Here is a 22,274-nt window from a genome sequence, read left to right as displayed (position 1 = left end):
TCTAGCCGCCGGGTCGCAGCCAGCGCAGTCCTCCGCCGCCCCCCGAGCCGCCGCGCCCGCCCTCCCGCGCCCAGCCATGGGGGACCTGCCGGGCCTCGTGCGCCTCTCCATCGCGCTGCGCATCCAGCCTAACGAAGGCCCGGTCTTCTACAAGGTGGACGGCCAGCGCTTCGGCCAGAACCGCACCATCAAACTGCTCACGGGCTCCTCCTACAAGGTGGAGGTGAAGATTAAGCCCACCACGCTGCAGGTCGAGTGAGTGCGGGCGCGCGCAGCGGCTGACCGGCCCCACTTGGGGTACGCGGGGTGGACCGAGGCCCCCGAGACAGCCTGAGCCTCTCCTGGGCACCTCTTGCCTCGCACCGCGCCCAGCGGGCCCAGGAGGTTGGCGGGGAGGAAGTGGGGGGCGGGTATAAGGTCAGCTCCGTGCAACCTAGGTCCCGTCCTCTGCCTTACACTACTGTCTCCGCTGTTCTCGCTTCCCTCCACGTCTCGCGGGGTGGGATGTTTAAAACAGCGACAGGAAGCCAGAGGTTGGGGGCTTTTTTCTTTCCCTGTAGAATTTTCATCCCTTCTGTGCAGCCATCGGCGCGGACCCGCAGGCGGCCGGGGTGGGGCAGAGGGGAGAAGCTCGCCGCGGGGTTCACTTACCAAAATCTCGGTCCTCTGCCCCGTTCTGTGAGGCTGAAGGAAAGAGAAAGGCTGAGGAATGAGGTGTAAAGTCGGGGGCGGGTGATTATTGGGGCTCCCTGAGGGATGCTCCCCACTCCTCCATCAACCCTTATGAGCCTGGGACCCCGGAACTGGAAGAGCAAGACGGAAGGCAGCCTCCTCTGCTTAGGCCTAGTTTCCCGGTTTTCCTTGCCTGGTGTTTTTCTTTTTCTCCCGAATTGTCTGTTCAGCCTGGTGATTAGCAACATCCTGACAACAAAAGGATGGTTTTTTTATACTTATTTATTCGTGGCAGGTTTATCTCTTCTCTACTGCCAGAGGTTGATGCATCCAGTAGGCTCTGGCTGGCAAGTCAGTGTAGGAGGGTGCAGTAGCTTATGGGGAAGTATCCAGGACTGGAACCCTTTACCTCTCAGCTTCCACGTAAGCATGGTGTAAAGTCCAGCGTGGAAAGAGGAAATAAACCATCCTATACTGTATCTACCTTTGGCTGAGCTTGTGAGGTGGGGGTGGAGAGGGCTTTGAATCCACCTGACACCTTTTATAGCTTAAGTGTCCTCCAGTAGTTGTTAATTCAACAAACTTGTATTGGCCTTCTAGATGCCAGGCTCCAACTGAACGACCTAGAGCCAAACCTGAGTTGTGTCTAATGCTCTTGGTCCATTTACTTGTCCCCATCACTGATAGCTCCAAGCACCCATTATCCTCACATTCCCCAGTGTTCTGTGCATCTGGTTATAATGCAGACTTTTTCTTTCCCTTCTTTCCTGGCAAAACCCCTTCTACCAAGTTATCTGTTCTATTTCCTTCAAGATAGTTCTCTATTTTTCAAGTTAATGTAAAAACAAATTTGTGTTAATGATAAAACTATTTTTTTTTGTTACACTTTAATTTTATCAAAGTTTTTCAGTGCCCTAACCCAGTGGTTCTCAAACTTGAGTCTACATCGGAATCACCTGGAGGGCTCCTTAAAACACATATGGCTGAGCCCCATCCTAGATGTAGTAAACTCTAGTTTACTATATCTAGAGTGGAGCTTAAGAATTTGCTTTCTGATGGTTGGCAGGTGATACTGATACTGCTGGTCCAGGGATGACACTTTGAGAACCATTACCCTCACATGAAGAAATGATGCCAGTGAGAATTTTTGGTGTGTGGCTGGCTTGAGGAAGAGTACCCCAAATTATGGGACCCCTGATTGTTGGAACAGAAGAAAAAACCATTAGAGAACTAGTTCAGTGATTCTCAATCCTACCTGTGCATTAGAATCACCTATGCAACCTTAAAATAAATTTTCTAGTGCCCAAACCACACCCCAGACCAACTGAATCCTATTCTCTGGGGTTTGAGATGGGGTGGGTATAGGTAGGTTTTTAATAGCTCCACAGATGAGAAACTAAAGAGGAAGACCATTGACAGAGTCTAACTCAGCCTTGTGCAAGTACTTTGGATGAGAATACTGATGTCAGTCCAGAAAGATTAAGTAGTTGACCTAGGGTCACATGACTGGTTAGCTGGGTAAGTCAAGCCCTCTAAACTCTCAGAACTTTCTGCCACACCACAGTGTCTCTGTTAGCCACACCCTATGGGGTTTTTGCCTGGAGTTGTGGTCCAGACCAGGACAGGGTGCCTAAGCTAGTTCCTACCATATGTGGTCAACTCAAGTCCATTGCAGGAACATTTCCATTGGTGGTGTGCTTGTCCCGCTGGAACTGAAGTCTAAAGAGCCTGATGGGGACAGAATTGTATATACAGGAACATATGAAACAGAAGGTGTGGCCCCAACCAAGAGTGGAGAACGGCAGCCCATCCAGATCACCATGCCGGTAAGGCCTACTTGGGTGTTGGACTGTGGTGCCAAGGCAAGCGGAAACCATGGAAAAGAAAATATGAAACATTATTTCAATTCATGGTTTCATATTCGAATATATTTGTTCATAATGTCCAAGTACAATTAATTAAATGATCCATGCTTCTCCAGTGATCAGTTTCATAGTAATTTCTTATGTGGCAAAAATTTAAGTCTCTCCCTACATTTTTGTAATCTGTTCCATTGATCTGTCTACACTTATGCCAAAGCTGCATTGTTTTAAATACATTGCTTTTACAGTACGTGTTTGTGTATTTTGTAATTGGTCACCTTACTGAACTTGCTTACTAAAATTCTTCATTTGACGATCTTGGGTTTTTCAGGTAGACAGTCATAATCTACATATAATTGTGTCATTTAAAAATTTTTTTTTCTGGCCTTCCTGCATTGGCTTATGTTTCTAGAATAATGTTGCCTACTAATAGTGGTAATCCTTGTCTCCAGGGTTTCACTGTTAGATACAATGTTAGTTTCAAATATTTATTATGTTAAAGCATTCTGTTTCTAGTTCACTAAGAGGTATTTTTTTTTAATTGGGAAGTGTGTTGAATTTCTTCTAATTCCTTTTCCCATCTACGGAGATAGTTTTTCTTCTTTGATATATTAATGGAATAAATATAAAATATACTTTGAAATACTAAACTTCCATTTATTTTTTAAAATAAACCCTACTTAATGTCATTTATTATTTGTAATATATTACTACATTCAATATGCTAATATTTCATTTAGGGTTTTAACATTTTTGTTTGTTTGGTTGATTTATTGGCAAATATATAAGGATTTCCTATATATATCAGGCACTGGGAGAAGAGTGGTGAACGAAATAGATATCCCTGGCTTCATGGGGCTTCTTATCTAGAGGAGAAAAACATACTTTATACATGATTATCAATAATAAAGTAGATAATTGTTATTAGACAAAATGTACTGAAACAGTAGTGGTACCCTTGGGATATATACCAGGGGTCTTAGTCTAGCTCAAGATTTAGAGGATGGCTTTCTTGAGAAAGAACGAAAGATATGTAAGAGTTGAGGGAAGAGGGAGCATTTGAGGAAAAAGGAGGTACAAGGATCAACAGCTGGGGGAGAGCAGAATGTGTTTCAGTGAACGAGTAGAAGCCCTGTATAGCTGGAGCAGACAATGAGGCAGAGACTGGCTCAAGGGTAAGACAGAGTTAACACAACATTGTAAATCAACTATACTCCAATAAAAATTTTAAAAATTAAAAAAAAAATAAAGATTAAGCTGGAGAGGAAAGTAGGGTTTAGATGTTACAGGACCTTCTTTCCTTATTGAATTTATCTTAATGCCTGTGGCAATTCATTGAAGGTTTGTAAGTCAACTTTGATAAGCAATTTACATACACATTGTATGTAAATACATTAATACACCAATTTAAAGTATTCAGTTACATAGATTTTAACTACTGTATAATCACCACCCCAACAAAAATATAGAACATTTCTGTCATCCCAGAAAATTCCTCCAGGCCCATCTGTAATCGATGGCCCCAGGCTTAGCCCTCTCTGACCTTTTTGTCTCAATAACTTAGTTTTAACAGTTCTAGAATTTCATGTAAATAGAATCGTAGCATTGTGTCTGACTTCTTTCACTTAGCATAATGTTCTTGTATAACGTCATTGTAGCATAATGTTGTCACATAAATAGTTGGTTCCTTTTATCACTGAGTAGTATTCCATGGGAAGGATATACTACAGTTGATTTGTCCCTTCACCAATAAATGAACAGCTGGGGTGTTTTCAGCTTTTGAGGTTATGAATAAAGTTGCTATGAATATTTGAGTATGAGTTTTAGAGTGAGGATGTTTTCATTTCTGTTGAGTAAATACCTAAGAGGAGATTTGATGAGTCACATGGTAAGTACATGTTTAACCATATAAGAAATATCCAGACTGCTGTACCATTTCATATTTCAACCAGCAATGTATGAGAATTCCAGTTACTTTACATACTTAATTATATATCAATCTTTTAAATTTGGAAATGCAAAAGACCTAGAAGAGCCCAAACAATTTTGTTTCATGGTCTATAATGTAGTCTTTAAATCAGATAGCCTAAATCTTCCCTCTTTGTTTACTCAGTTATTTTGACTATTCTAGGCCCTTTGCATTGTTATATAGATTTTAGAATGAGCTTGTCAATTTCTCCAAAACATGGGGTATTAATTGGATTTGCATTAAATCTATATGCCAGTTTGGAAAGATTTGACACTTTATTATTGAGCCTTCTGATACATGAATATTTCTGCCTATTTAGGTTTTCTTTAATTCCTCTCTATAATGTATTACAGTGTTCCCTGTACAGATTTTATACGTACTTTGTTAAATTTACCATTAAGTATTTCATATTTAAATGCTACTATAAATGGTGGTTATTACTAGTATGTAGAAGTAAAATTGATTTTTTCTATACTCGTCTAGAATCCTGAGGGCTTGCTGATTTCACTTATTAGTCCTAATAGTTGTTCAGGACTTTTTTTGGTAGGATCCCGAAGCTTTTCTATGTATGATACATTTTATTTTTCATTTTTAAAAAAATATTTATTTATTTATTTTTGGCTTCAGCGGGTCTTATTTGTGGCACTTGGGCTCTTCGTTGCGGCTGGGCTCTGTAGTTGTGGCGCACGGACTTAGTTGCCCCATGGCATGTGGGATCTTAGTTCCCCGACCAGAGATCAAACCCGCGTCCCCTGCAATGGAAGGCAGATTCTTAACCACTGGACCACCAGGGAAGTCCCTCATTAACATTTTATTGAGGATTTTATATCTGTGTTCCTGAGGAATATTGGTCTATGGTTTTCTTTTCTTGTCATTGTCTGGTTTTTGGTATCAGAGTAATAATACTAGCTGCATAAAATTATTTGGAAAGTTCACTCTACTGTTTTCTGGAAGAGTTTGTATAGAATTAATATTATTCTTATTTAATGTTGGATAGAATTCACCAATAAAAGCATGCATTTCACTTTGTCTAAAGGTTTTTAGTTACAATTTCCTTAATTGATATTGGGCTATTCAGGTTTTATTTCTTGAGTTAATTTTTTAAATAAATTTATTTATTTTTGGCTGCATTGGGTCTTCGTTGCTGCACGCGGGCTTTCTCAGTTGCAGCGAGCGGGGGCTACTCTTCGTTGCGGTACACAGGCTTCTCATAGCGGCGGCTTCTCTTGTTGCGGAGCACGGACTCTAGGCGTGAGGGCTTCAGTAGTTGTGGCACGCAGGCTCAGTAGTTGTGGCTCGTGGGCTCTATAGCACAGGCTCAGTAGTTGTGGCGCGTGGGCTTAGTTGCTCTGTGGCATATGGGATCTTCCTGGACCAGGGCTCGAACCCGTGTCCCCTGCATTGGCAGGTGGATTCTTAACCACTGCATCACCAGGGAAGTCCCTTGAGTTAATTTTTGTAATTGGTCTTTGATATCATCCATTTATTTCAATTAAATTGTCAAATTTGTTGGCACAAAGTTGTTGGTAATAATCCTCCACCATACTTTGATGTCTTAGGATCTCTAATGATGTCCACTCTTTCATTCTTGATATTAATAATTTGCCATTCCCCCCCTCTACCAACCAGTCTAGCTAGAGATTTATCAATTTTATTGGCTTTTTCAAAAACCCAGCTTTGTTTTCATATGCTCCACTGGCCTATTTTTCTGTTTCATTGCTTTCTGATCCTATCTTTTTTTAAAGTTAGTTTTTATTTGTATGTTTGTTTGTTTGTTTATTTACGGCTGTGCTGTGTCTTTGTTGCAGCGCATGGGCTTACTTGTGGTATGTGGGATCTTAGTTCCCCGACCAGGGATCGAACCCAGCTCCCCTGCATTGGGAGCCTGGAGTCTTAACCACTGGACCATCAGGGAAGTCCCCTGATCCTATCTTAATTATTTATTTCCTTCTTTTGTTTGCATTAAGGTATTTTAATTGAGGCTATACACACACACATATACACACAGAGTAAAATGATCTCTTTGTATATTGTACAGTTCGGTTTTCCATAGTTGGACTATATGCACTGAAGTGTGCATTTCTTTGAATCTTTTCTTCTTGGGGCTCACTGAATTTCTTGAATCTGTAAGTTAGTGTTCTTCCAAATTTGGGTATTTTTAACTGTTATTTTGTTTCAAATTTCTTTTCAACTTTATTCTTTTCTTGTAGTTCCTCAATTACACATTGGACAGCTTGGTATTATCCCACAGATCTTTACAGTCCTGTCCGGTTTCCTAAAAGAAAATTGGTTGTTCAAATTAGATCATTTCTATTGATGTATACTCAAGCTCAGTGATTTTTTTTCTTCTGCCATTCCCAGGCTACTCTTGTGTTTATTTTCTGAAATTTTTTCTGTCATTGTACTTTTCAGCTCTAGAGTTTTCTATTTGTATTTTCTATAGTTTCCATCGCTCAAGATTCCCTATGTTTGCTCATTGAGACCATGTGCCCCTTTACTTCTTTGAGCATATTTATAATTGCTGGTTTGAAATACTTGTTTGGTAGATCCAGTATCTGGCCCCATTTAGAGTAGGAATGACTTTTTTTTCCTGAATGTGGGTCATGCTTTCCTGTTTTGTTACATGTTTGATAATATTTGATTAGAAACTAAACATTGTAGATAATATATTATTGATTCTAGTTTCTTTTATTCTTCTGACGATTAGTCTCTTTTTAAATTCTAGCAATTCTAGTAACATTGCTGGACTCAAACTACAAATTCTGTCTTCTCAGCAGGGTAGCAGCTGATATCTCCGCTTAATTTTTTTCAACTTCCAGTTGCTGCTTTTCTAGCCTGGTTCCCTTGTTCCAGTGGAGTTTAGCAGTCAGCCAAGGAATTGGACAGTTTATACTAAGATTTTGGGATCCATCCACCCTGAGGTTTCTCTAAATTTCCAGCTGCTCTGCCAGTCCTGAGCCCTTTGCTTTGATACTTTCAAACCAGTAAGATTCCAACTTCTCAGGTTTGGGAATGCATTCAATTAAAAAAACAAAACAAACAAACAAACAAAAAGTGAACTTACAAATCTTATTCAGCATAATTTTCTCTTTCAAGAATAAAGTCTTCTCTTAGACGAAACGAACCCTGCTGACACCTTGATCTGGGACATCTAACCTCTCAAACTGTGAGACAATAAACTTCTGTTGTTTGGAAAAGAAAGAAGAAAAGAGACTCTTTACTGGTTTGTCTGCTTTTTCAAGCAGAAGAAGCTCCCTCCCACCAGCCCATACAAGCAGTTAGGGAAGAATTATGGCAGAGTTATCGTCAGATTTTGGGTCTCACCCCTTCCATAGCTCTCTTGTTTCCAGGATTTTCTCCCTAAATTTCCAGCTGCTCTGCCAGCCTTGAACACTGTCTTCTGCCACTTCTCGCAGGTAAAGCTGCCATTTACATGGGCCAGAACTGCCAGGGGATTGGGGAGTACCCTCAAGCAAAAAAGCCGCACGGACAATTCTTAACTGTTATAGTTGAGATCTTTCAAGGGTAACTCTGGTTTCTGTCCTGCTTTTAGTTGCTTTTTAAAGCCTTCAAATAGTTTTTGTTTATATTTTGTCAGATTTTATAATTCTCTATGTAAGTTTCACCCACCAACTCCCCATTTTTAAAAACATTTCAATGTAGGACTTCCAGTTCCTGGTAATGTGACAAGATTTGCATGTTGTTAAAATCGGTCTAGTAGCAATATGTAGGAGATAGGCAAAGGACAATTAGAAGATTCTTCACCATTTAAGATGTGGTGTTAGGGTAAATAACTTAATAAAAAGAATTGGGCACATTTTCATAGTTTGTGCTCTGAAACAATTTACATAGCATAGGACTTAGCTGTTACTTGAAAGTCTGACAGAATTTCCCCATAAAAGTCAGGATCCAAAATAATGGTATTTGGAAGGAATATCCCTAACTTTCAACTTAGTCCATAATGTTTGCCTTTGGGGGGCTTCGAAGATTTTACTGAGTCAATTTTAGTTGTTTTTCTGAGGAAATCATCCATTTCTACAGAAACACATTTTAAAAGGTATATTTAGACTTCTAGGAAAATATTTGAAGATCACACATCCAACAAAGGGCTGGTGGATCAAAATAAATCTCTTTTAAATCATAAGTGTCCTTCTACCGTAGTGTATCGAGAATAGCATATGTAATTAGAGTTGAAAGGAAACATTAACTCGAAGCAGAACTGCAAATACTAAAGTTATTAGAGGGCTTCCCTGGTGGCGCAGTGGTTGAGAATCTGCCTGCCAATGCAGGGGACACAGGTTCGAGCCCTGGTCTGGGAGGATCCCACATGCCGCGGAGCAACTAGGCCTGTGAGCCACAGCTACTGAGCCTGCGCGTCTGGAGCCTGTGCTCCGCGACAAGAAAGGCTTCAATAGTGAGAGGCCCGCGCACCGCGATGAAGAGTGGCCCCCGCTTGCCACAACTAGAGAAAGCCCTCGCACGGAAATGAAGACCCAACACAGCAAAAATAAATTAATTAATAAAAAAAATAAAGTTATTAGAATTTTATTTTTGTTTATTTTTTAAAATTTTGTTGAAGTATAGTTGATTTACAATGTGTTGATTTCTTCTGAACAGCTAAGGGACTCAGTTATACATATATATATAGATATATATATTCTTTTTCATATTCTTTTCCATTATGGTTTGTCACAAAATATTGAATATAGTTCCCCATTGCTATACAGTATGACCTTGTTGTTTTTCCATCCTATATATAATAGTTTGCCTCTGCTAATCCCAAACCCCTATTCCTTTCCTCCCCTACTCTCCCTCCCGCTTGGCAACCACAAGTCTGTTCTCTATACCTGTGAGTCTGCAGTTTCATAGATGTGTTGATTTGTATAGTATTTTAGACTCCACATATAAGTGACATCGTGTGGTATTTGTCTTTCTCTTTCTGACTTATTTCACTTAGTATGATAACCTCTAGGTCCATCCATGTTGCTGCAAATGGCATTATTTCATTCTTTCTGATGGCTAAGTAATATTCCATTGTGTGTATGTATGTATGTATGTATGTATGTATATATATATATATATATCACATCTTCTTTATCCATTCACTGTCAATGGACATTTAGGTTATTTCCATGTCTTGGCTATTGTAAATAGTGCTGCTATGACCATAGGGGTGCATTTATCTTTTCAAATTATAGTTTTGTCTGGGTATATGCCCAGGAGTGGGATTGCTGGATCATGTGGTAGTTCTATTTTCAGTTTTTTGAGGAACCTCCATACCATTTTCCATAGTGGCTGCACCAATTTACATTCTCACCAACCGTACAGAGGTTCCCTTTTCTCCACACCCTCTCCAGCATTTGTTATTTGTAGACTTTTTAATGATGGCTCTTCTGACTGGTATGAAGTGGTCCTCATTATAGTTTTGATTTGTGTTTCTCTAATAGTTAGTGATGTTGAGCATCTTTTCATGTGCCTATTGGCCATCTGTCAGAATTTTAATGAGAGCCCAAGGGCCAGTGAGCTAACTTTAAGTTGTTCATTCTTTCACTGAACTGGTACTGAGCACTGGGTCAAGTGCAGGAGTGGTCACCATAGATGAGACTGTACCCCATCTTCCAGGTGGTCACAGAGCAGGAGAGCAGACCTCCCCACCTTCTCCCTGGAACCAGTATGGGCTGAGGGGACCAGAGGTATAACTTGCTCTGGTTTTAGAAGGCTGGAGTCATACTTCTTTTGCTATAGGTGTAAACAGAACCCTAGGGAGGAAGATTAACTTATTTTAGAAAGAACTCAATAACACTTCTTAATTGGATCTGTAAAGTGAGAACTTCTACATAATTTTGAATGAGAATGAAACAAAGTTATTTTTTTAATGTGAGAATGATTTAGACCGAGTCATGAAACAAAAGATTTTCTTACTCACCATAAGTCTGGATTGCCTGTCCAGGCACGGCTGAAAGGTTGGAGAGCCTTTAGATGCTTTGGGAGGATGTTGTAGTGACAAGGATCTCTATGCTGTAACTAATGAATCCTGAGTCCCAACAGTAAAACCTAGATTCTTCCATATAATTTCCACTCTAGAAGAAGCAGGTGATTGATAGTTGATTGTTCCAACAATGATCGCACAGTGTTTGGTTTGAGCATTGGCCATGCATTTGTATCTTATTTGTAATAGGCTGATTCTAAGGAAAACAATTGAAATTAGAGGTTTCCTGATCATGTCAGCGGCTCTTATGTTAAATTCAAATGTTCATTCTAGTGGTGAAGCTTTCAGCTAGCCTTCATCATTATCCTACAATGTTTTTAAGTTACCAATATTTCAAACTTAAGTTTTAAAAAGTATGGACATACCCCATTCTCACAGACAACACCAAAACATTGAAATATCCAGGTAAATGCAATCAATTAAGCAGGAAGTTCCTGGATTATTAAATTTACATTCTTCACCAAGGGAAACATCAGTGCTATGGGTGCCTGAGGAAACGTCTGGAATGTCAGAATTAGAACTGGAAGTTATTAAGGTATTGGGATGCCATCTACTTCTGTAATTAACTGTGATCCCAGGCAAACCTTCATTCAATGGGCCTGTTTCCTCAATGCAAATAGGTGGATTCCACTATCTGATCACTAAGACCACTGTCAGCCCTAACATGGTGTGAAAATTACAAACTTACCTTTAGGGGTGTGGTACTAATTATTTGCTGAAGAAAGTCAGATTCTCAAATACTGTCATTTAGGATCACACCAAATAGGACTGAAATCCCACAAATTTAGGTAGGATTCCTTTCTGGTTGGGCACAGACTCACAGAGAAGTGTGGGGATGCATCCCAGCATTTCAAGGGCTTTGCATGATTTTCTTAAAAAATTGTAATATATCATGACAAGGTTCAGAAATGTGTATAAACTTTTAAGGCACCAGTAATCCCTACATTTTGGTATGGCTCATTTTCAGATTACCTTCCACATATATACATTCTGTAGTTGCAATAGCTTTTAATACATATTTTGTACAACTTTCTACATATTCATTTTTATAATTTTAAGGGTAACATAAGACTCTATCACAATATATCATAATGATTACACTCTTACCCAGATATTAGCTATATTGATTGTCCCATCATAAAAAGTGCTATAATGTAAAGTTTTGTGCATATAGTTACCTCAATCTGAGTAAAAATACTTGGTCAAGAGAACTGAATCTTTATGGCTGTTCCCACATATGGCCTTTTTGGTGGGTTTTTTTTTTTTAAGATGTACATACTATTTTACAATGTTACTAGCAATAAACAGCATTGAGAATTACTTTAAAAAAATAGATTTTCTATATTACTTTTCACTATCACAAGAATGAACATTTCTACATGTTAATTTTGTTTCTCCTTGTGTATATTATTCTTTCATGTTTCATCAATACTTCTGTTGGAAATTATTTTTTTAAAAACTCAGACTCCTAATAAAGATAAACAATCTGTTATATCTGTCATATTTCTCTCACTATCGCTTTATTTTTATTTTCCATTGTGTAGAAATATAATTACATTAAAAATTTTCATTTTCTGTTATGATTTCTTCTTTTAAAATGAAGACGGTTATTTTTTCCATAGAGTTGACAGTCTATTTTGGTCTTCCCATAGTTTTGGATTTTATGAGATTTAACTTTCCTCTTATTCAAACTTGATTTATATGTTTATACTGTACATCATTTTCCAAAAGATTTAAGCTGGTATTTAGCATTTTATGAGTCCCAGCAGCAAAGCCTAGGCTCTTAAATATAATTTCCACTCTAGAAGAAGCAGGTGAATGATTGTTCCAACAGTGCTCGCACAGCTTTTGGTGTGAGCATTGGCCATGCATTTGTATTTTATCTGTAATACGTGATTCTATTACAATTGAAATTAGCATTGTTTTTTAAAATTTTTATTCATTTATTTTTTGGTTGCATTGGGTCTTTGTTGTGGTGTGCGGGCTTCTGATTGCAGTGGCTTCTCTTGTTGTGGAGCACGGGCTCCAGGTGCACGGGCTTCAATAGTTGTGGTGTGCGGGCGGGCTCAGTAGTTGTGGCTTGCAAGCTCTAGAGCGCAGGCTCAGTAGTTGTGGCGCACGGGCTTAGTTGCTCTGCAGCATGTGGAATCTTCCCGGACCAGGGCTCGAACCCATGTCCCCTGCATTGGCAGGCAGATTCTTAACCACTGTGCCACCAGGGAAGTCCTAGAATTATTATTAATTGAAATTAGAGAAGGTTTCCTGATCAAGTCAGCAACTATAATGTTAATTGAAAATTTCATTCTAGTGATGAAAGCCTTACATATGTTTTAACACTATATTATGACTTTTGTCAAGCTTAAGTATTGTAAATTACAGACACAACCACTTTCACAGGTAATAAGGAAGTCTTGAGATCCCCAAGTAAATGCAGTTAATCAAGTAGGTGAATCCAGCAAGGGAAGCTGAATTAAAGGTACACCAAAGCAACTTCTTACGAGTCTAAGGTTACCTCAGAGTAGTTTGTCAGATTTTTATAAATCATTGGCTAAATGATGCTAGGGTAATTGGCTATTTGGAGGAAACATCACTGCTGTTCTTTCTGGATGCCATACTTCAAAAAGATATTTCAGATGGATCCCAGGGTTATCTGTAAAAAGTCAACTTTGTAAAAAATCAAAGTGAAAAGAATTAATCTAAACCTTAAAGAAATGGAAGAAATCTAAAGGTGAAAATGGAAAGCTTTGATTACATAAATGTAAAATTCCTGTTAAACATTGTAAACAAAGTTAAATTTTCCTTAAAAGGCAATTTAAATTAAAAGGCAAATGATGGTTAGTGAAAAACTTATTTGTAACATGGATGGTTAAGCTGTGTTGCCTCGATTTGCCGCTGCGCCACTAGGGAAGCCCCAAGATGCTTATTTATACTGATTTTATTTACTAAGGAAATAACATCATGTCTCTATCAATATAATCTCATTCTGTGCTCCCAAGTCAGTGGATTTCTAAGTGACTCTATTCTTGGTGAATTTCACATGTCTCCAGTGGATTTGGGTGGAATGGTGAGTAGAGAGAAGTACTCTGGGAATTCTAGGGCATCTGGTTGTAAGACCACCCTGGAAATTGTTTAAAACAAGTTCTTCAGATTCCTCATTTATTACTGAGCACAACAAATGAGTCTCCTCTCTTTGGAAGCTGATGGGTTCTCTTTCACATTGGTTATGAAATAAAAGTGTACCAAGCCTTGCAACTTATAAGAACACTAGGGCAAATAAAATGTCCAGGTACGTAGTAGAGTGTCAGTGTCAGAATAGACTGGGTGGCTTAAACAGCAAATATTTATTTTTCACAGTTCTGGAGGCTGGAAGTCCAAGATCAAGGCGCCAGCAGACCTGGTATCTGGTGAGAACAATCTTTCTGATTCACAGACAGCTGCTTTCTTGCTGTGTTCGCACATGAAGGAAAGCAGAGAAAGACAGAGATCATCCCTCTCGTGTCTATTTTTATAGGGGACACTAATCCGATTCATGAGGGCTCCATCTTCACACCCTAATTACTTCTGGAAGGCCCCACTTCCAGATACCATCACGTTGGGGATTTAGGCTTCAACATATGAATTTTGGGGAGCTACAAACACTCAGTCCATAGTAGTGTCCTAAAGCACTCTACACACGGCAGTTCATAGATGTTCTCACTCAGGGAGAAAAAAGAAAAACCATTCAGTACCTGTTAGCTCATTTGCTTATATAAATAATTTGGTACATTGATTATAGTTTCTAGATAGGAATTAGGAAACCTAGCTTCTTGACCTGCCTCTAGCATTAGCTGGCTACACAGTGTAGACCTAGGCCAACTCACTTAACCTCTCTGAATATTAGTTCTTTCATCCTTAAAATGGAGATGTTAAAACCAGTCACAACACCAATGTGGAATGACATGTGAAAGTAATTGTATTAAAAAAAAAGAGCTATTAAATGCACAGAATTATACCATGTATAATTGCATTACCTGGGAGCCTGCCTGGGTGAATTTTCCTTGGAAGGCACAGATGGGTTGGGAGGGAATGGAGAGCTTGTAGTTGCTTCCTCTGTTCTTCAAGAGTAATGTCAGCTTTGGATAGCACATCTGTTCTTAGCCAGAAGAGAAGAAATCCTGAGTTAGGTAGAGAGATGCCCAGGAAATAGAACTCTAGAAGGAAGAATAGGAAGAAGGTTAATGGGAAGTTAAAACAACTAAGGTGTGGGAGAGAGGAAGACATATGCCTATTTAGCAGCAGTTAAGTTTACTTTAATAAGACCTTGGGTCCAACATTAATAACAGAGAAACAAAGTAGAAGCACCTAAACATCCCATATCTTTAGCTGTGACTTGCTGTCAACAGACTTCTATTTTGGTCTCCTGTGTTGCTGAGAACTCTTAGATTGAGACTTTATTAATTTTAAGGTCATTCAGGTGTAAGTGTAGTGCCTTAAGGCTTTTTGTTTTGTTTTGTTTTGTTTTTTTGCCTGTGGTCATGATCATCTTTGTTTGTTTATTTTTGTGACCAACTTTTATTTATATCTGTTTCAGAAAAGGTATTGTCTTTCCCACTTACCTAGCCTGATATCAAGCTGCTCCCTCAAAAGTTTAGCTGGTGTTTGTAAAATATTTTTATAACTTAATTTAATTCAGTTGCACTTAAAATGTACAGTGTCCTGTGCTGGTCAAAAATAATAATGAGTCATCTTGGTGATTTGTAAAATGAGATATCGGTTTATTATTACCACCATTACCCTATTGTAAACAAAGTTGTAATATTTTCATTAGCATATATGTATCCTTAATAGAATTTATTAAATCCCTAGGGTTCAAGGGATATATATGTTAATTTTTCAGGGGTGATAGATCCATTTCACCACTTAAAATATTCTTTCTGATTATAAAAGTAACTATTTATTGCAGAAAACCTAAGTAGAAAAGATATAAAAACAATTTCTTAGAGAGCTATTGTTAATATTTTTTCATTTTCTTTTCTCTATGCATCTTATTTTGTGTATTTGAACTCATAATGTATATAAAGTGTTTTAATCTTTTTCCTGTTAAAATTGTAATCATTTTCTTTCATCATTAAAACTAAATTCCTGTTTAGTGATTATATAAATTCATAGTACAGATATATCACCATTTTCATAATAATTTCCTAAAGTTGGATGCTTAAATTGCTTCCAGTATTTGGAAATGTTTGCTAAGCTGATAGGTGAATAATATCTCTGTAAAGTATGTATTTCTTTAATTACTAATAATATTACACTTGAATATTTTTCAGATGTTAGCCAAGTTTTTAATGAACTGTCCAGTTTTATCCAAATGTTCTTAGTAGTTCTTACTAGTTAATTCATATAATATTTTATATTAAGGATATTAGCTATTTGGTAATACTTGTAAATACTTACAATTTGGCTTAACATTTTTTCTGATTAGTAAAAGTAAAATTCAATCATTAAATTTTTAAAGTACAAATAAGTACATAGAAGAAAATAAAACTTATTCCATCAGCATTCACATGTGTAATTTTAATGGAATTAACACTAGACAGTCTTGTTGGTACTCTGCTTAGTTCAGGTGACAATATAGAATATACTAGAAAAATTTTATTAAATATTTACATTTAGAATTGTTACATAGTATTCCACTATACACATATGCCATAATTAATTAAGGATGGAAAGTTAGTGTTCAATTTTTCACTACTCGAAACCCTGTGGTATTCTTAAGATAAATTATAAGTGAAATTACTGGACCCAAGTATGTTCACACCTTTACTTGATACAAATTACCCTTCCGGAAGGCTATGTAATTCAGTTTCCACTGGCAGCGTTCAGAATACCTGTTTCCTTGGTGCTCACTAAAAATCCATAGTTCTAATTTTTAATCAACTTTATTGTATAGTTTACATATAATAAATGTACCCATTTTAAGTATACTGATCAATGAGTTTTAACAAACACATACATATACTCTTGTAACCACCACCCCAATCAAGATGTAAAATGTTTCCATTACCCCAAAAAGTTCCCTCTTGCACATTTTCATCAATCATCAATTCCCTCCTCCTACCCGAGGTAACTTGGGTAACCACAGATGTTTCCTGTCAGCATAGATTATATTCTATCACTATAAGTTATATGGAGATATATATATATATATATATATATAAATGGAATCATATAGTACATGTATTCTTTGGGGTCTAGATTCTTTTGCTCAGCATGTCTTTGAGATCCATCACTGTTGCTGCCTGAATCGGTATGTTCTATTATTGAGTAAAAAGCCATTTTACTGATATACCAAAATGTGTCTGTCACCAGGTGAATGATGAAACATTTGGGTTGATTCCAGGCTGGGGCTTTTGTGAATAAAGCTGCCTATATGTGCACAGGTCTTTAAGCTATGACTCTCTAAAAAGAGATCCTTCATTTTCTTACCTGGGAGAAGATTTGTGGACTCCAGGTATATCACCTTCTGTTTCAGGTCAAGCAGATTTCTCAAAGGCAAGCCGTACCTTGTTTTAGGGTCCGATTAGCAGGATGAGGCAATGGGGCAGGCTGTGATTTTGAGAGCATCTTGGAAGGCTATCTGGGGAGCACCTGATCTCCCTCCTCCTGTAGCAGCCGCAAGCATAAGGCTCCTGTTGCTCACAGCCCTCCCCCACGATGTCTTCTGGCTCCTGACAAGTCTAAGAACCCTGCTAAGTCAGGCCTGGCCTCTTCCCGTGACGGGGGGGTGGGTCAGAGGAGAAAATAACGACAGGCATCATGCTGTTTACTGCCACATCCCCTAAATAGCTCCAGGAGGCAGTGGCAGGGTCAGGCTACCCTACAGGCCACTTGAGCCCCTGCCCAATGGCCTCTAGGGTATTCTGTGCCCTCTTCTCAGCTACATGAGAATTGTGTGCTCAGGACTCCGTAGAATTCCGTGCAGTATTTGCAGGGCCTTCCTTCTGGAAGTGGAATGCAAACTTCTTGAGAGCAAAGGATCACGCCTTATACAAATTTTTCTATGTACGAGGCACACAGTAGGTGCTCACATAGGGTTTTGGGTCATGTAAAATCAGAACCTGAGACATGGGCATGGCTTATAAACACTCAATAGTATTTGAAAGTTAAAGTAGGGTCTTTAACAAACAAATGCTTCCGATAACATAGTTTTCCCTGGAATTGAAATTAGTGATGGGAGGGCAGTTGTAGCTTTTGTTTCGTGTGGCTGCGCACATGTTATTTTGTACAGCTATTTTTCGATAAAGAAACCAAAGACGATCATTAAACACCATTCCCTCTCTTCCCAATCTCCCTTCTGTGGCAACCTCTGAAATTCTGAGATTCTAAGAGAAGTTTCCAGAACCTAAATATGGGAAACAGATACATTTGGGGAGTTATTTGTATTTAAAGGCAATATGATAACAAATGCCATGAGTGGGATAGGAATAAGATTTTATAGAGAAATAAATGGTTTACAGACAGCTTTTCAGGAAAATCTCTCTCATAATAAAGGAAGATAGTTCATTAGAGTAAGGGCCTAAGCTTTCAGACCACAAGAGCCTGGAGTGATTACACAGATTACACCTCCTTACACAGTACATCTGTTACTAAGTCTAAAGTCATTCTGCTCGCTGCATGACGGGCAGTAAGTCGGGAGACAAGTTATTGGGGGAACTTTATTTGGAAAACCAGCAGACTGAGAAGGTGGCCGACTAATGTCCTAGAGAACCATCTTACCCCAGTCAGAATTCAGGCTTCGTTTATACTAAAAGGTGAGGGGCAGGGGTGAAGGGGGAGTTGGTTGGTGTAAACTTCTTGGTGCAGGAATCCTTTGTTCTTGCAGCTGTCCATGGAGGTCAGGTCACGATGTTCCCGTAAACCTCCAACAAGACAAATGTTATTCTCTGTCCTGCACTTTTTATCTTTATATGAATGGGAAAGTGTTGTACTCTTAAAGGTCAGAGCCTTGAGAATGGGCCGTCCTGTATATTGCAGGCTATAGGCAACATTCTTAACTCGAAGCAAAAGCAGTAGAATACAAAGGTTGAAGTAAAAGAAACAGATCTAATATGGAGTCAGATTTGTTCTTCCCTGTTATATCTCTTTCACGAACATCAACTCTTATGTTTGCTCATGGCAGAATGAGGTTTTGATGGGGCGTGTTTCTCTTCCCTCAGTTCACTGACATTGGGACCTTCGAGACGGTGTGGCAGGTCAAGTTTTACAATTACCACAAGCGAGATCACTGCCAGTGGGGAAGCCCCTTCTCCGTCATTGAGTACGAATGCAAGCCCAATGAGACCCGCAGTCTCATGTGGGTGAACAAGGAGTCCTTCCTCTGAAGATGGCGCTTTCTGATGCTGTTGGACAGTCTCTTCAAAGATCCACTTTTAGATAACCCAGCACAAGCCTTCACCAAGGCACACCACTCCGTTGCTGTCTCCCATTGGGTGCCAATTATCTACTAGCCCTGATTATTCTGAATGTGTAATTCCCCTCTGATGCAATGTCCCTGACATAAAAGGTCATGATGTACCCTGCCCGAGAGACTCCCTTTCTGTATTCTGTGTTGGTGTTCCTCCCTCCAGTTGTTCTTGGTCACGCTGGTGGCCACTTGGAGGAGCTCTGTGGAATCCGCAGGCTGTGTCCCACACTTAACTTTTCCACTGAATGACTGTGCTGTTTTGTTTCCAAGTTGAGTGCTTCCCTCTTTTTTGTTAAATGTCAAATAAAAAATAACAGTGTGCTTGGGTTCCATCCCAAGTGTGCAAGGGTAACATGTAACTTGGGATGTTTTCCATCTGTGTCAAAGTAGCCTTTGTGAAAATGTGATGCAAACAGCAGTCAATGGGACTCAAGTGTTGTGCTTTCTATAAACAGCTCGGCTATTTCAGGGAAGAATAATGACAAAAGAAAAGGACAAATATTTAAGAAGTGTTTATAACGTATTACAACTCAAATAATGTAAGGTATTGTGCTGTGGCCTAGTGGAAGTGGGAACGAGCCTTGTGTGGACCACTGTTAAACAAGGTGACCAAAGTGACAGGGTTAATTCTTTGGCAAGTGACTGTGGTGTCCAAACAGGCATGCTGATGGCCTCCCTACATTCCCCTCCACTTGAACTTTGTAAAACTGTGTATGGAACTATAATCAACTTTTGATATTTCTTAATAAAGGCATTGAAAATCATCCTTGACTTGCCTTCTTAATTTGGGCAATATCTGTCTAGCAGGTGGACCTCTGCCCCAGGCCAGCTCTACTAAGATTGCTACTGAATCCAGGCAGGTACAGCTCACCACACGACAGGTCAGTAAATCAAGAGATGAAGTGGAGGGGCACAGAATAACGACTTTATTCGGAAAGCCAGCAGACCAGGTAGATGGTGGACTACTGTCCCAAAGATTAGAATTCAGGCATCTTTTATATTAAAAGGGGAGATGATGTGGCTGTTTGCTGCAAACTTCTTGGTGCCGGAATCCTTTGTTCTTGCAGCTGTCCATGTGGGTCAGGTCACGATGTTCCTGTAAACCTCCAACAAAACAAATGTTATTTTCTCTTCTGCAACTTCTTAATCTCTCTATGATTGGGAAAGTGTTACACTTTTAAAGGTCAGAGCCTTGAGAATGGGCTATCCTGTATATTTCAGACTCTAGGCAACATTCTTTTACCAAAGGTGCAGAGCCAGCATGACCAAGCACAGGCAACAGAGCACAAGGATTAGAGCTAAAGGCATAGATCCAATATGGAGTCAGGTTTGTTCTTCTCTGTTACAAGACCACCATCTATGTTGCAGGGTGAGGGGGATATACCTGGAGTAGAAATAGCACACTTAACCCATAGATCAATTCTGACCATTAAACAGGGACTACTCTACCGGCTGCAACAAAGCTAGCACAGGCTTGGGCTCTTGGTGGACAATCAAAAAATGCTTGTTCCTGTCCTCTCTCTATTCCTCCTTCCAGGGTGACCACACCCCTATCAGCCAGCTATATAGCTGAGCAGCTTTAGGATGTGGTGCTGTAACAATGCATGTACCTCAGGATGGAGACCTCCTTGCCTGCTCCCAGGCACTGCAAGGTACGTGGCACAAAGGCTGTACTCCATGTAGATTGAGGATGAATTCCCTAAGAAGCAAAGAAACATTCTCTTGAAAGGTAACAATATTGTAATGTTCACTTGGGAAGCACAAATCCTATTGGGTTGGAAAAAGTTAGTTGGGGATTTGTTTTTTTGCTGCCTGTGAACCTTCCATGTAAGAATATGCAAGGTTAATGAGATTATTGCAAAGAATCAGTTTCTTGTGGAAATGAATTTGGAAGGCTGGCCCCAAACCCTCTGCACCTGTGTTACTTACCTGCAATGAGGCTGTGCTTCCAGCAGGGCGCAGTAATGCCTTGGATTTGGGCTAATCGCGAGCGGTGTTAAAAGAGAGGAGTATGCTTCTCAATTCGCTTGTTTTTCAAAAACGATAGTGTCTATTAACTGCTGCTAAATATAAGCACTAATCCGCTCCTAATTACTGTATTTTAAAAGCCAACACTCTTCAAACACTGAGAGATTTAAAGCAATGGGTTTACCATAGACAGAGGCTTAAGTTTTATTCCAGGATATCCAGTGGAAATGCAGTTATGAGAAGGTGGGCAAATGTGAAAACTACATATCTTAGCCTATTGAAACATTTGATGGGTAAATATTTTCATTTGGGAAACAAGGACTCTCAAGCTAGTGACTCACCCATCAGAGTCTTAGTATTTGCTTTGAGGGGTGGAAGCAATATTGCGGCTTTTGCCCATTTCCATTTTTGAGTTGGGAATGACTTAAGGCAGGGCTGGGGGAAACATGGCCCATGTCACTGGACACACCGAAGAGCCCCAGCCCAGAAGCTGGAGCATCAAAGTCCCAGAGACACACTGGGTGAGTTCAACTTTTCACCATCATTCTGCTTGTGGGTAAGATGAGTTCGGCTAGTAGACTTCTAAAGCACATTAAGATTTATGGTCTGTACCTCTACTTTATTCTCCTTATTTTGTTTAAATGTGTGCGTCCGCGCATGTGTGTGTTTCCCTTGAGGCTAAGAGGTAAGGTTGAATCAAGGGAGGTGGGGAGGGGATGGAGATGAAGTAAACAGGAAATCTTAACAGCTAATCTGCCACCTTAAGTGATCTCTCCTGGCATCTACTGTTCTACTTATGATTGGACTCAAGCCCAGTCTCTCTGGCTACTTCTCAGCATAGCTCTCCTCCTACTTCCAGATTCAAGTGCTCAGCTATATCAAGCTGCTGAGTTGTAACTTTGCCCCTCAGCCATCTGGAAGCCTATTTTTATACAAGTTGTAGCCATGTCTCTCTACTTCTAAGCATTGGGTGGCTACCCAGAAGCTTGAGGAACTAGGCCATCCTTCTAATTATTATGATGACTGAAACACTTTGGAACAGGTGGGAGAGTAGAAATGCCTTGAATTTCTATTTTGTGACACCTTGCTTATTGAGAAGTCACTTATCCAACCATCTAAGCCATCCAGATCCCAGTTGAGAACAGAAAACATGCCAAAAAGTAAAGATCTCTGTTACAGATGTCACCAAGTCCATCCACTAAAGGCTTGGGTCTTCTCTCAAAGCCTCATGACTCATATTTTAAAGACGGTTCTAACTTATAAGGTGATCTAGTGTCTGGCTCTTAGGAAATTGGATGCAGAATAATTAGAGGAAAGAAGGCAATTTGTAGAGACAGATATACTGAAAATAAATTTTTTTCACAGAGAGAG

General features: G+C 39.4%; 1 protein-coding gene across 1 annotated transcript; it reads left to right on the top strand.

Annotated features, from left to right (window-relative positions):
- The first annotated feature begins 8 nt into the window (after positions 1 to 8).
- CNRIP1 (cannabinoid receptor interacting protein 1) lies at positions 9 to 19,699 on the top strand. The gene is made up of 3 exons (XM_024741624.1): positions 9 to 255; positions 2,348 to 2,498; positions 18,688 to 19,699. Exons 1-3 carry the CDS (start codon positions 77 to 79, stop codon positions 18,850 to 18,852), a joined length of 495 nt encoding a protein of 164 aa, XP_024597392.1. The 5' UTR covers positions 9 to 76; the 3' UTR covers positions 18,853 to 19,699.
- Positions 19,700 to 22,274: the final 2,575 nt, after the last annotated feature.

This window comes from Neophocaena asiaeorientalis, unplaced genomic scaffold (assembly GCF_003031525.2).
Source record: "Neophocaena asiaeorientalis asiaeorientalis breed wild unplaced genomic scaffold, Neophocaena_asiaeorientalis_V1.1 scaffold381, whole genome shotgun sequence".
Classification (NCBI taxonomy): domain Eukaryota; kingdom Metazoa; phylum Chordata; class Mammalia; order Artiodactyla; family Phocoenidae; genus Neophocaena; species Neophocaena asiaeorientalis.
This window is presented reverse-complemented; position numbering and strand designations above follow the sequence as displayed.

Coding starts and splice junctions, on each gene's coding strand:
- CNRIP1 (XM_024741624.1), top strand. CDS start 77: ATGGGGGACCTGCCGGGCCTCGTGCGCCTCTCCATCGCGCTGCGCATC. Junction 256..2,347: donor CCCACCACGCTGCAGGTCGA/GTGAGTGCGGGC, acceptor AGTCCATTGCAG/GAACATTTCCATTGGTGGTG. Junction 2,499..18,687: donor CCATCCAGATCACCATGCCG/GTAAGGCCTACT, acceptor CTCTTCCCTCAG/TTCACTGACATTGGGACCTT.